The following is a 15,556-nucleotide window of genomic DNA, read 5'->3' on the forward strand; positions in this document are numbered from 1 at the left end:
TAATAAAGACCTTCTGAAGTGAATGCATTTTTCTTTTAAAGAAAAATATCGATATTTTTAAACTTTATAAACTGTGATCTTTAGGTTCCACTAACTGTTGTACATACGTTCATGAAAGAGTGGCGTTTCAGCAGATGATGTAGGACGTAGGCATAACATAAACTCCGGTAAAAACTGACAAACAAGGAAGCGCAGTGGAGAGAGGAAAACCAAACACAGATCATGATTTAGTAGTACAAAAGGGAATTTATAAAGAAAAATCTCTGAGGATTTCGATGTAAGCCAAGAGGGGTCAAGACTGGTTTTCCTTTGCTGTAAACAAAGCTAGAGAGGTTTATAAAGTTTTAAATATGGTTATTTTTCTTACACAAACACATCGATTCACTTCAAAAGGCCTTTATTAACCCCTGGAGCTGTGTGGAGTACTTTCTATGATGGATAGATGCACTTCATTGGACTTCAAAATCTCAACACTTTCTCAACCGTTTTTTTTTTTTTTTTTTTTTCACAATAATATTTAAAGGCCTCCAAGCCCTAATTTTGTTTTCAAGACTTATATAATCTCTGTGTAATTAGAGTAATCTCTTAAGTAATTACAATAATTATAATTAAAATAATTACATTTCATGATTCCAAAAGTTTTAGGAACTTGGTGTTCTTCAGGGCTCCCCACACTTTTAACAAATTGATTTCTATGCCTCTTTATACGTCTCCTAAAAAAAAAAATCTAATTTAATTTTTATTTAATTAAATGTTTTACACGTTGGCCTAACTATTAAAATGTTTATTCATTATAAAATTGCCCACTGGGTTTAAACGTTTATGATTTAATACACATGACTTTTCCAAGTCTAGTAATCACATTTTTTTTAGATTAGGTCTAGTAATCACATTTTTTTTTTTTTTTTTTTTAGATTCGGTTACCTCTGTATATCCAGGTTTTACTCTCTGAGAACTCTACTTCTTAAAAGGATGCAAACCATTGTTGAGGGGGTACATCTAAATTTTTTAGAATTTTAGTTAGTTATTCAGCTAAGCTTGTTTTGTCTTAGTTATATCATTTCTAAGTCTTAAAGGGTTAGTTCACCCAAAAAAATAAAAATTGGCCCATTATTTACTCATCCTCCAGGCGTCCTAGGTGTGACTTCCTTCTTTCAGACGAATGCAATTGGAGTTAAAAATGATCCGGCCACTTCCAAGCTCTATCATGGCAATGGGTGGGTGTTTCTCTTCATCAGTCCAAAACAAGTCCAATAAAGTGCATCCATCCATAATAAAAAGTGCTTCACACAGCTCTGGGTGGGATTCTGTAGTGAATTGATGCATGTTTGTAAGAAAAATATCCAAAACATAATAATCACTTTAATCTAACTTGTGCTAACAGTTGTACATGGAAGCGGCTCCGGGCGGATGATGTAATTGGTCAGCGTTGCACATGCACCTGTGAGTCTCGTGAAAACCAGTGTTTGTTTACAGGAGCAAAGCAAAGGAAAACCAGTCTCCTCTTGGTTTATATCGAAATCTTCCAACATTTTTCTTTAAAAATCCTTGTTTTGAACTTCTAATTCATGACTGCTGTTTTGTTTTGGCTTCTCCACATTGAGATTTTGACTTGTTTTAGACTCATGAATCGAAATACCTGCCTATGCTATTCTAAAGCTTTAAGGTGCCAGGATAACTTTTCATATAACTCCGATTGCATTCGTCATATATAGCATGCCTGGAGGGTGAGTAAATAATGGGCTAATTTTCATTGGGTGAACTATCTCTTTAAGGCCCCTTTGAAAGTCTGCTGAGGCATCCCAGTGTTCTTTAAAAAATCACATTTAACATGACAGCAACTAGATCTCATGGGCCTGTTTGTAATCAGGCAGTGATAGTGGAAATGCTTCTGATGCTTTTTTTTTTTGTCTTTGGTCATTAGGTTTACTTTGATTGTGGCGCCAAGGTGGATGTTGTGGACGTACAGGGCCTCATTCTGTCACCTGGCTTCCCATATAACTATTCATCTGGAACTCACTGTGTGTGGCAGTTCTTTATACCTGTTGGTCACCAGCTAATCATGGAGATGTTTGATTTTGATGTCTTTGAGAGTCACGACAATCCTGCAAGATATCCCACCACATCAGATGCTGTTGTGGATGAGGTACCAAACGATAGTGGCTTGCTGGTGTCAAAAAGCCTTGGGAGTCCAAAGGAACCCCAGTCCACACACAGAGAGGACGTCAAACAAGTGGTGATCCAAGAACAGTCCACCAAAATGGAGATGACCAAAGTTTCCAATTCTGCCAAAATGCTTTCCGATTCCCCCTTGGCTCCCCAAGCGTCTCTTCCAGTTGAAAACAGAAATTCCGTTTCACTTCAGGCATCAAGAGCAGCCAGCGACTTTACCTCCACAAGTCCACGTACGCCCATAGAAACGGATGATGCTGTGAGCCCTGAGACCCAGCCACCTTTGATTGATGCTTGTCCCCATGATGTCCTCTACATATCTGATCTCATCACCTTCTCCTCACGCTTCTGTGGCTCTAGACGCCCTTCTAGCAGCCAGTTGGTGTTTGGGTCTGATGATGACATGGTGGAGGTCATTATGGAGTTGATAACCACTACCCACTGGGGCCGTGGTTTCGCTCTCCTCTTCCATTATCAGAATCAAACACAGGGAGCCACAAGCCAACGACAGAGATCGCTATTGACCTCGGACGGCAGAGCTGGTGCACTGCTCGGTGCTGTAAGTGGAACAGTTGTATTTGCTTTTGCCCTGGCTGGAATCCTCTGTATGATTTTCAGGTAAGGAAGTTTCTACAGGTGGAGAGATTTATTTGCAGTTGATCTAGGATTACAGATAATTCCCATGCAGTCGCCATGCAAACCTGTAGTCATTAATTATTCACCCTCATGTTGTTCCAAACCCATTAGACCTTTGTTCATCTTCAGAACACAAATTAAGATATTTTTGATGAAATCTGAGAGCTTTCTGACCCTGCATAGACAGCAATGCGACTACCACGTTCAAGGCCCAGAAAGGTAGTAAGGACATCTTTAAAATAGTCCATGTGATATCTTTACAGTACAATTACAGTATTACTGTTTTACTGTATTTTTTAACAAATAAAAGCAGCCTTGTTTGCGCTTAAGAGATTTCCTTCAAACACATAAAAAAAAAAAAAAAACCTTACTGACCCCAAACCTTCATACAATTAGGGCCCGAGCACTGGGGGGGGCCCCTGTTGGAATTACTCAGTTTTTTTCTGTTTCTTCTCCAAAATCAATCACATTTTTGAGGGCCTAAACATGCTTGAAAACTCATGAATCTTTGCACACATGACAAAAATGGTGACATTTTACATCTGATATGGGTTTCAGAAGTGTGTGTGGCAAAATGGCTCAGTAGCGCCACCCATATAAGTGCCCCCCGAACTATGTTTCACATACGTGTATGAAATTTGGTAGACACATGTGACACACCAATACCTATAGAAAAGTCCCCTGGTACGAAGTCCGAAACCCAACAGGAAGTCTGTTATTCTGTTATTTTCTCTGCATGTTTTGTGCCGTTTTTGCCATTTTAAAGTGTTGTATTTTAACAAACTCCTCCTAGAGATTTAAACAGATCAACACCAAATTTGGCCAGTGTAATCTAAAGCCCTTTGTTATGTTAAATTGTGAAGATCTTGAGTTTCGTTGAAGGGCGTGTCTGTGACGGCCTGACAAACTTTGATGTTTCACCATGAAAAAGGAAGTTGTTATAATTCAGGCATAAAATATCCGATCTGCACCAAACTTCACATGTTTGATAAGAGTCCTGTCCTGAACACATGCCTATGCCCATTTTTGGTTGTAGTCATAACGCCACCTGCTGGCAACAGGAAGTGACATGTTTTATGCTGCAACGAACTCCTCCTAGAGATTTAATGACATCAACATTGTATTTGGTCAGTCTACTCTACAGGCTTTTGTGATGTTAAATTGCAAAGATCTTGAGTTTTCTTGAAAGGGGGTGTCTGTGGTGGCCTGACAAAGTTCAGTGTTTCGCCATGGGAAAAGTTGTTGCAAGCCGTTGTTTGCCCCAAACTTCACACGTTCGATAGTCCTGGCCTGAACACATCTAAAGCCCAATATCCTGTTACAATCATAGCGTCACCTGCTGTCAACAATAAATTACTTTTTTTACATTAACTTAAACATGCAAGTCCTGGCCTGAAGACATGTACATGCCAATATTCAGTTGTAGTCATAGCACCACCAGCTGGCAGCAGGAAGTTTAGCACATATAATTGACTTTGACATATTCATCCTATATTTACCACTTTAAATGCATAAAGCCACCGGATGGTGGTGTGAGGGCCCTTTTAATGCTGCTTGCAGCATTAATTTATTTTCTATTGTATTGTGAAATTCTGTATAATATTGTGACATTTATAATAAAAACTGTCATCCTGACATTTAGGTCTTTGTAGTCAGCATTTCATACCCTCACTTTTAGTCCATAACTAGCTGTCAGTATCACCATTTTTCTCTCATTCGTTCACTTTAGATTTAGTCAGTTGTCGCATAAACAATGCCATGTCCGTGATAATGTAAGTCAGGTGAGTTGGTGTTGACACAGCTGGTGGTATTTTTCACCATTGTTGGCAGCTTAAATCAAGTCTTTCTTCTCCTTTTTTCAGAAACACTTTGATGTTATAACGCTATTCATACCTGAGCATGTTCATGGTGCCGCACCTGGCAATAAACTAAACGCACAAAAGCGAGGTGCAGTCACACAATACAAAGAAAAGAAAGCAGACGAAATATAAGAAGCAGAGAGAAAGGGTAGAATAGAGAGAACGAGAGACCATTGTCCACAAAGATGTTTCATTTGTTTGGTAAAACACAAACATGAGGTTTCAAAGAATTCATCATGTAAGATTCATTCTTTGTGGCTCCCAATGGGAATAACAGTGTGACTTTTGACGCTCACAGAACTGATTTATAAACCCCAGGGTTACTGAGTGCCAGTGCCTTTCATTGGCTCTGTTTACACCAGGTATTAACATAACCAAGTTTTTTAATGTTTTTTTTTTTTTTCTTTTTTTTTTCTTTTTTTTTAAAGAATTCTCTTCTGCTCACCAGACCTGCATTTATTTGATATAAAATACAGTAGAAGCAGTAATATTGTGAAATATTTTTACCATTTAAAATAACTGCTTCCTATTTGAATATATTTTAAAATGTAATTTATTCCTGTGATCAAAGCTGAATTTTTAGCATCATTACTCCAGTCTTCAATGTCACATGATCTTTCAGAAATCATTCTAATATGCTAATTTGCTGTTCAAGCGATATTTATTACTACTACTACTACTACTACTACTACTATTAATGTTTTCAACATAATAATAATAATAAATAAATAATAATAATAAATGTTTTTTGAGCAACAAATCAGAATATTAAAATGATTTCTAAAGGATCATGTGACACTGTAAACTGGAGTAATGATGCTAAAAGTCAGCATTTAAATCACAGGAATAAATTAAATAAATTAAATAAAATATTCAATTAGAAAACAGTTATTTTAAGTAGTAAAAAATATTTCAAAATTGCACTGTTTTTGCTGTACTTTGGATCAAATAAATGCAGGCTTGGCGAACAGAAGAGACTTCTTTAAAAATCTTACTGTTCAAAAACTTTTGACTGGTAGTGTACATCTTAGGTGATCCATTTACATTAAAGACAGATTTTAATAACACGTGAACAGAGCCTTTTCTGTTTTTTGTTCCCTGTTACAAACAGAATTTGTTTGTTTATACACTGAAAGTAGTCTTGTTTTAGGCATTTAACAATAAAATTTAGGAAGTATAGTAAGCATGTTTGCAAACAAGTGTACTTGTATTTATGTTTACTTGTATATATGAAGCAGGCACTCTCAGGAAAAAAAGGTACAGTTCTGTCGCTGGGGCAGTACCCTAAGGTACAGAAGTGAAAAGGTACATCTTTGTACCTTACCTACCCCTAAATAGTAAATATTGGTATCTTAAAGGTACATTTTTAGTACTTTGAAAGTACATATTTGTACCTCAGAGATACAGGTTGGTACATATGTTGGTACATATTAGTATTAGAACATATTTGTACCTTTTCACTTTGTACCTCAGGGTACCGCCCCAACGACAGAACTGTACCTTTTTTATGACTGTGCAAGGCCTATAAAAATATTTTCAACTGTTCCCTGTGTGGTAACATACTGGGCCAGTATCACTGTCAGGTTGAATTTCATCAGCGAATGAAATTATGTTTTCTTTACCACTGACATGACCTTCCTAGAGGTCATGCAATTGCAGTAAATTTTACAGCATGAATCGGACAGATAAAATATCCAGGTCACCCTTCAACAAGCTCACACAAAATTATCCTGGTGTACTCCAGATTTTATAGCAGACATTTTAGTGTCATTGAGCTGAGAGAAATAAACATTTATTTAATGGAACACTTGATGTCCAATAACAGTAATTAAAAGCAAACAAGATGATGTTACTTGTGTTCTGCTGTTTTCCCAGGCCGAAACTATGCGCGAAAGGAGCCAATGCTTCCTCCTCCATCAGCTCAGAGGTAAACCTATAGACATATGTTCTTCTTTGAGATAGACCTCACCTTTATGAAAGATGAGGAGGAGTTTGTACTGACTTATTTAAATTCTAAAAATTACTTATTGCATATTCTATATTTAAATGTGTGCCTGTGTATAATATAGATAAGCAGACTTGATCTCTCACACAAAAGTGTGAATGCACATAGTGATTTTGTCTTTCATTTTAGTGGTGGGTATTCACCTGCCAAAGCCAGTTTGTGCTGTCATTTGGTGCTTTGGTGAATATTTTGTATACTCATGTAGAAATAATGTGAGCTATTGTGTTGTAGGTTCCAGAAGGAGTGTTAAATTCAGCGGCAGATGTGAGTGAGCTGCAGATGGTTTCTCCCAATCGTTTGGAGCAGCAGCCGGGTGCATTGAACGACAACAACAACCATTCCGTCAACCGCAGTCTGTCCCATACAGGTGCTTAGTGCCTCTTTATCTGTCCCTCTGCCTCATTCTGTTTTCCCTTTCACATCACTCCCTCAATACTCTATCTCTCTCTCTCCCTCCTTTCTCTCTCCCCCAGATTTATTGTTTTCTTCATTGATGTTGTCAGATCAGGGAACTTGGGGGTCACTGGGTTCATTTTGCTAAAGCTGTGGAGTTCATTTGTCCCCTTTCTGAACCTATACATTGAGAATAATTAGTCTTGTCTAGGAACAGATCAAAGGACAAATTACTGTAATTCAGAAACAGTGTAACAAGACTATCAGAGCTCCATTAGGGTGTAGCTCACTGAAAAATGAATTTCCTCTTATATTCAAAGCACATGGAAGTAATTATTAAATGTTATAATTATTAAAAAGGAAACATGATTGAATGTAAACGGCGTGTTTAAATAAATAATCCAAACAGACTTGAGGCAATTTAATGCCACTATTAATAAGGATTTTATGATCTTTGAATAATATTCGCCTTTAAATGCAATATATTTAAAGTGAACCTAAACTATACCTACAATAGTTACACTTTACCATAATAAAATATATTTAAGTATATTGGTAACACTTTACAGTAAGGTGTCGTTTGTCAATGTTAGTTAATAAAAATACAGTCTTTCATTGTTTGTTCATGTTAATTCACAGTACATTAACTAATGTTGTGATTTTAATAATGCATTAGTAAATGGTGAAATTAACATTTAACTAAGATTAATAAATGCTGTAGAAGTATTGTTCATTCTTAGTTCACGTTAAAGGGGTCATCGGATGCAAAGTTCACCTACAGGAGAAGGTTTCTCAGGTTTGCATATAAAATGAGGAAAAATCACAGACAGAACTTTTGATTTTCTGTTTAGTGTGTAATGAATATCTGTCTGTCTATCTATCTATCTATCTATCTGTATTTTTTTTCATTGTAGCATCATTAGTAGTAATTGTTACTAAAGTAACTGTTACTTTCAGTCCTATACCTGTATTTGTTGATGATTAATGTGACTTAAGGTGGGAAAATATGATTTTGTGAAAGTTCAGCAGTAACCTTTTAAAATGGTTTAGCTATATAGTGTATATATTTCCCAAACACAAAACTATGAAGTCATGAGAAGTCAAGGCCATAAGGCCAGTAAGGTTTACTTAAGAGGGACATTGGCTTTATTCTAAGCTCTAAATCTGAAATACCCCCTCTCTTTAGCTTAGTCCAGTCATACCAGCTGAAGTACTTAAATGTTTCCATTTAACCTTCAAATAAACAGTGATTGACTGAGCTGAGGTTTTTTTTGACACTATGACAAATGAATAAGTTATTCACCTTTATATTTGCATGTTAACATAAAGTATTTGAAGTCATTTTATAAATATGACATTCCATATGTTCACTGTGGGTCTTCAGTAATTGGAGCATGTGACGTGTCAGAGAAGGCCGCTCTAGAGCAGTTCTCCAGTGGTCTGACTGAATTAGAAGTAGGCACAGATGAGGTTTTTATCATCGCCTCTGCACCCAACTCAGCCCAACTGCCCTTCTCTCCACATACTGTGAGTATCTGATTCTTCTGTACATTGCTACATCCAGAAACTTTGATATATTTTGTGTATACACTACAATTCAAAAGCATGGGTTTGGTAAGATTTATTATTTGTTTGTTTTTGAAAATAGTCTCTTAAGCTTTCTTATCTCTTAACGCTTTATTTGTTTAAAATACAGTAAAAAAAATATAGTGAGATTTTACTACAACAAAAAAAAAAAAAAAATATATATATATATATATATATATATATGTATATCTCGATATAGATATCGATATAGATATAGATACATAGATGTTTTTCTCCTGAAAATTCAGCTCTGCCACAGTAATAAATTGTATTTTAAATATATATTATGTGTGTGTGTGTGTGTGTGTGTGTGTGTGTGTGTGTGTGTGTGTGTGTACTTGTTTTTGCTACATTGTGGGGACCAAATGTCCCCACAAGGATAGTAAAACCTGAAATTTTTGACATTGTGGGGAACAGCCTGCGGTCCCCATGGGTACAAAAGCTTATAAATCATACAGAATGAGAATTTTTGAGAAAGTAAAAATGCAGAAAGTTTTCTGTAAGGGTTAGGTTTAGGGGTAGGGTTAGGGTAAGGGGATAGAAAATACAGTGTGGACAGTATACAAACCATTGCGCCTATGGAGAGTCCCCACAAAGATAATGAACCAGTGTGTGTGTGTGTGTGTGTGTGTGTGTGTGTGTGTGTGTGTATATATATATATATATAGATATAATAATTTCAAAAAAATTAAAAATGTAAAACATATTTAAAATTGTAGTATTAAAAAACAAGCACACTTTGCAAACCAAAAAAATAATAATTTGTTATAAAGTATTTAAAAATGGGTATTAAAAATTGGGTTAACCTAAAAAAAAAATATATTTTTTAATTATAATATTATCTTACTATATATAATATATATATATATATATATATATATATATATATATATATATATATATATATATATATATATATATATATATATATATATATACATATATATACATATATATATATATATATATATATAAATAATATTTTTTTTTAAATAAATGTCTTATTACATTTGTTACACGATTCTGTGTTTACATTTCTCCTTTTAAGCCTTTTATCTCCATGACTGACCTTTTTATTTAATTACATTTAATTAAATAACATTTAATACAGTAACCAATGAATAACAACATTTATTTTGCAGAAAAAAAAACAGCATAAAAGTTTGGCCTCTAGAACCTGTGAACTTGAGGGAGACTGACTTTATACATCCACTGAAATCCCACAATAAAGTATGAATGTGAAGTGATTAAAAAAAAAAGTTCTAAATGTGAAATTTTTTTTTTTTTTTTTCCCACATGCATTGATAGTTTGTTTTCTACTGAAATGTGTCTAAATGCTTTTGAGGCACACTCTACTGTTTTTATTTATATTATTTATATAAACAATGTGCTTTTATTGCCCTCTTAATACTATAAGAGATCCTCTCTGTTTACTTATACTTGTTAGTTTGAAGCATTCTTCATGACACTAAATTGTTTTCGGCTTGAATAGGCGGTGCAGTGTAGTAGGCCAAGCTTCACGGTGTGTGGTGATGTTCTGGATGAGGGGCAGAGAAGTAGCTCTTCACTAGAGGCTGCTGGGACGCAGAGACTCTGGCAGTCGGAGAGAGAGCTGGCCCGCTAATAGCTCTGACTAATGAATGCTATCCGCCTGTAGCCAATTTCCCAGCTTCAGCTCTGTGTGTTTCTATGCAAGTGTGTGTGGTCCATGCTGCTTTGGCTCTGAAATGTGGCATGAAAAATTTGCCAAGCTGTGCCCATCCAAGGAGGTTTGAGAAGAATCAGAAACCTGCATCTTTGGTGTCCAGCTGCGTTCCTGCTAGCTGTTTGGCGCTGTAGTTTCTTTATCCTTTTTTGTTTTTGCCTTCTCCCTCACAACCGGACAATTTGGTATTGTTTTGGTTAAAAATATGAAATCTTGCCAGAACAGCTCAAGATTAAATCCGGCATAATACTCGTCTAGACATGGGGAGCTGCTGGAGATCATGCGTGAGGACTGTCAAACTCCTACTGATGAGAAAAGCCCTTCTGATACTCACCCACACGCTGCACATGTCCGATTTAACAGCTGACTGACACTTTTGGAGGCCTTTGCTTGTCGTAAACCCCATTTAGATTTCAGTCTCAGCCGCTGTGTCTGAAACGCTTTAAGAGAACGAAAGAAATTCTTTTTAATCTTATTAAAGCAACTCCTGAAGCAACAGCTGGTCTCTCTGGATTTAGCTTCGCTGATTTGAGCAGGTTCATACTGTGCTGAAAGCTTGAAATCCAAGCCAAATTCTCACATTTATTAGTTTAGTTACACTGATGCTAGTTTATTCATTATAGAATTTAATTTCGAGCAACTTTGGCCATTTATGAAGCTCAAATTATTTAGTTCCTGAATAGGTCCAGTGGGGGAACTTTGTAAGCCACTTTCCTACCTAATTAATTGTATTATCGAGCTAATTATAGTGGTATTATAGATTATGCTGTGCAGCGTTAATAGATTCCTGTTCTCAAATATTTGGAATTTCCCTTTTCTTTTTTTCTTTGATAATTTCTTTTTTTATTAAATTGCATTATTTGATTAAAAATACAGTAAAATTAGTAATAATGTGAAATATTATTACAACTTAAGTTTTCTTTTCTTTTGTTTTTTATTTTTGTAATTTATTAATGTGTTGGCAAAGCTGCATTTTCAGCAGCCATTAACAGCATTTATTTGAAATGGAAATATTTAGTCTTTACTGTCATGTTTCATCAATTTAATGCATCCTTGCTAAGTAAAAATTATAATTTCTTAAAACGTATAATATATATAATTCCCAAGTTATAATATGTGTTACAAATTAAAAATAAACAAATATTTTATGTAGTAAATTTAAACCATAGAATAAAACTATTCTAAAATATTTTATGTTGTATTCTGTGTGTGTGTGTGTGTGTGTGTGTCTAATATTGTTTTTTTATTTATTATATATATATATATATATATATATATATATATATATATATATATATATATATAATTATAAATATATAATTATAAATAATAATAATAAAATTATATATATATATAATTAATTAATTAATTAATTAATTAATTAATTAAAACAATTAAATGATAAATAAATACAAATTAAATATTGCAAAGAAACTAGTCAGTTAGGTTGTGTGACAATACAAGTAACAAATAAAAGTGCATAATATTTCGAAGGTAATGTGATTGCATTCAGTACAACTTTTATTCAAAGTGACATACAAGCAGTTAATCTAAGGAAATAGTACTTGCTACCATTTCAAATGTTTATTTCACCACAGAGGGTTTTTTTTTTTTTTTTTTTTTTTTTTTTTTTTTTTTTAGCGTTTGTTGTGTTTGTCAGTTATACAGGATATTTTTGTCGTAAATTTGTTGTCTTTTATAGCAACGAGAGCGTTTCCTGAGACATAGTGACACGGGACCCAGCCGTCCCTTTGACTGGCCAACTCCAGATCAAGCGCTGCCTTCTGTGACAAAGAGCAGTCTTGTCGGATCAACAAACAGCACACGACCACGAGCGTGGAGCGTCCGAACCTTCCAGGATCTCCTTCCACCTCTTCCTCAACTCCATAAGAAATGGTGCAGTTGGAACTCAACCAGCCCATTCACCAAGCTGGTGGACAGTGTGAGTATTGGTGCAGAGGACATTTTGTCAGATTTATGACACAAAAATATGATTCAGTTCATAAGTGAGAAATGTAACGACCACATGCTTTTTATGCTTTTTTTTAATGGAGTCAAGCATCTGTTTAAAAAAAAAAAATTAAGAATGTCCATGGTTTTGTTCATCAGAACATTAATCATTTTTTTTTCTTTAGCACTCTTAATTCATTCAATTGCGCAAGCACAGGTGATGGGGTGGGGGGAATCAATGGTAGAATCAAGTATTTTTTTTCATGCTGTGTGTATAAAAATGTATATATTAAACTGTAAACCTTGATAATTTTTTTTTTCATGATTACTTGATGAATACTAATTATTTTAATTATTTTAACACATTTACCAAATATTTCTTCTTTTGATCAATTACATGTATCCTTGTTGAATAAAAGTATTTATTTGTATTATATATATATATATATATATATGTATATGTGTGTATGTACATGTATATGTATATGTATTTTTAAAACTTCTTTTAAACCTAAACTGAAAGTCTAATGAAAGTCAAACTTTGAGGAAAGCGTTATTTTGAAGAATGAGACAATGTTTAATTTTTCTTTATATAAAAAAAATTATTTATTTATTTATATCTATATTTATTTATATTTCTATATAAAATAGCGATAATAATATTCAGTTTTAATTATATTTATTTAAACTTCTATATATTTTATTTATATTGATTTAATTTTCTATATAAGAATAATAACAATACTGTTCTCTTCTCTCTCTCTCTCTCTCTCTCTCTCTATATATATATATTATATATATATATATATATATATATATATATATATATATAATATGCTGTTCAAAAGTTTGGAATCAGTAAGATTTGTAATGTTTTCTAAAAAAAAAAAAAAAGTCTCTTTACATTCATCAAAGTTCCAATTATTTGATCGAAAATAGAGGGAAAAAAGTAATATTATGAAATATTATTGCAATTTTTTATTTTTTTTTCTGTTTTAATATAGTTTGAAATACAATTTATTTCTGTGATGCAAAGCTGAATTTTCAACAGTCATTACTCCAGTCTTCAGTGTCACATGATCCTTCAGAAATCATTCTAATATGCGGATTTATTATCAGTGTTGCAAACAGTTGTGCTGCTTAATATTTTTGGAACCTATGACAATATACAGTAGTCAGCATTTGAAGTGTATCAAAAAAAAAAGTTAATCAAATTTGTCCTAAGACAAGAACAGGTATTCTTTTTGGTTTTAGGACAAATTTAATGAAAGGTTTTGATCCACTTCAAATGTTGACTACTGTATATCTAACAATATAAGTCTTTACTATTACTTTTTTTTTAATCAATTTAACACATCCTTGCTGAATAAAAATGTTAATTTCTTTCAAACTAAAAAAGATAGAAAAAATTACTGACCCCAAATGTTGATTGAATTCAGCTTTGCATCACAGGAATAAATTAAATGTTAAAGTATTTAAAACTATAAAATCACAAATTTAAATTGCAATAATATTTCACAATATTACAGTTTTTTTCTGTATTTTTAATCAAATAAACAGATTTGATGAGCAAAAAAGCCTTATTAAAAAAACATTAAAAATCTTTTTGAACAGCAATTTATATATGTATATATATATATATATATATAAAAAATCGACATCCTGTGAACTTTTCAAAATTCATCAAACCTTTTTTTGGATTCCTATTCCTGTACTTTTGGATATAGTAATGAGTTTTTTTTTTGTTTTTTTTTTAATTTTATTAACTGTGACACTGTACACTCAGGGACTCCCAACCACAGCTACAGATTCTGGAAGGGGCAAGATCCTATCTGATGCTCCTCTTCACAGTCCTGCCGACAACTGCCAGTCCGACTCCTTCATGAGTAACGCCTCATACCCCCTGACTCAACCCGCACAGCGCCAGAGACGTCTCAACTCCACCAGCAACCTCCGACGCACACGTTTCAACACTCCATGCTTCGGCCTGCTCGCTGACACGCCCGAGTCCTCCAACCCACAACAGAATGGAATCACAACCTCAAACACGCCCTCAGACACCAGTGGCACCCCATCCACCCAGCTGCAGGTCAGACGTCCAATATCGAGCACAGAAGATGACCACGTCACAGTACCAGTGTTTCCAATCTCAGAAGAAGAAGACCGACAGCCTCTCGTCTCAGCAGAACATCCCAAGACGCCTTTGAGGATGAATGGACAGATGTTTGAAGGCACAAAAATGCCACTTTTATCAAAAAGCCAAGTTACTAGCATCCAAGCAACTTCTCTAGTGAGGGGAGGCCGCGGTGGTGCGCTGGAGACGCGGGATCCTTCAACTCTTTCTTGCTGACAGTGCCATGAAGTTTGAGTATGATGGTCATGTGACCAATTTAGCCAATAAATGATCTCAACAGGACTGAAAACTCAGCTTATGAGCTGCTCCTGATGTTTTCAGATGGTGCGAAGCACATGTGGTGTTTGTTATATTGGCATGAATGAAAAATGACAGCACTTATTGTTTGTGTTATTGTATCTGCACAGTTATGAAAACCATCTAACAGTATATTTTATAACCTGGAAATTTAACCAAGATCACTTAATGTTTCTGTGCACTACTGAGAGTTCCAGTTGTAGACTGGCTGCATTGTTACTTCATTATGAAATTCCATGTATCTGCTCTGAAAAATACAGCTTGTTCTAATCCCTTTGCAACACGTAGAAGACCAATTAGCTAGTCTGGTAGAAAGCTGCTTGGCGTCCACATTTTTTTTGTAATTCACCATGGCTCCAATACACGCATTGTACTGTTAAAAAAAAAAAAAAACAAAACAAAAAAAAAAAAAACCTGCAAATTAGTAAAGCATATATGAATGGAAATTGTATATATTCTTATTTCTCAAGGGATGTAACCACTGAAACGTTCATTTCGACTTTAAACGTTCTACAAATTTCAATCAAGTTACTGTTTTTCTTTTTTTTTTTTTCACCTGTATCACTTACTATGTGCCTTGTGGCGATCATTTATGCTGCTAAATATGCACTGACGCAATACCTGAAATTGTGTATACAATCATTTTTATAATGTATTCAATTACATATGCTGCAGCTGTTTTCATTATGATGTTTTCCTGAATGCAGTAATGTCAACTGTACTGATTTTGATGGATTATAAAGGGAACTGATCACTGTACATACATTTAAAATGCAGTAACTAACATTTAATGCAAATAAAACTTGTATTCGTGATGT

At 34.3% G+C, this 15,556-nt stretch overlaps 1 protein-coding gene across 1 annotated transcript in view; it reads left to right on the forward strand.

The window, feature by feature from the left end:
- The window catches only part of si:dkey-112e17.1 (uncharacterized), a 31,333-nt gene extending 15,780 nt beyond the window's left edge, over positions 1-15,553 (forward strand). Inside the window, exons 2-7 of the mRNA XM_051110795.1 lie at positions 1,925-2,790; positions 6,543-6,594; positions 6,904-7,039; positions 8,450-8,592; positions 12,060-12,299; positions 14,094-15,553. Of these exons, the coding sequence (XP_050966752.1) occupies positions 1,925-2,790; positions 6,543-6,594; positions 6,904-7,039; positions 8,450-8,592; positions 12,060-12,299; positions 14,094-14,657 (2,001 nt within the window). The 3' untranslated portion in view covers positions 14,658-15,553. The remainder of the gene's footprint in view (positions 1-1,924; positions 2,791-6,542; positions 6,595-6,903; positions 7,040-8,449; positions 8,593-12,059; positions 12,300-14,093) is intronic.
- The last annotated feature ends 3 nt before the right edge of the window (positions 15,554-15,556 follow it).

The sequence above is a fragment of the Labeo rohita genome, chromosome 5, assembly GCF_022985175.1.
Source record: "Labeo rohita strain BAU-BD-2019 chromosome 5, IGBB_LRoh.1.0, whole genome shotgun sequence".
Taxonomy (NCBI): domain Eukaryota; kingdom Metazoa; phylum Chordata; class Actinopteri; order Cypriniformes; family Cyprinidae; genus Labeo; species Labeo rohita.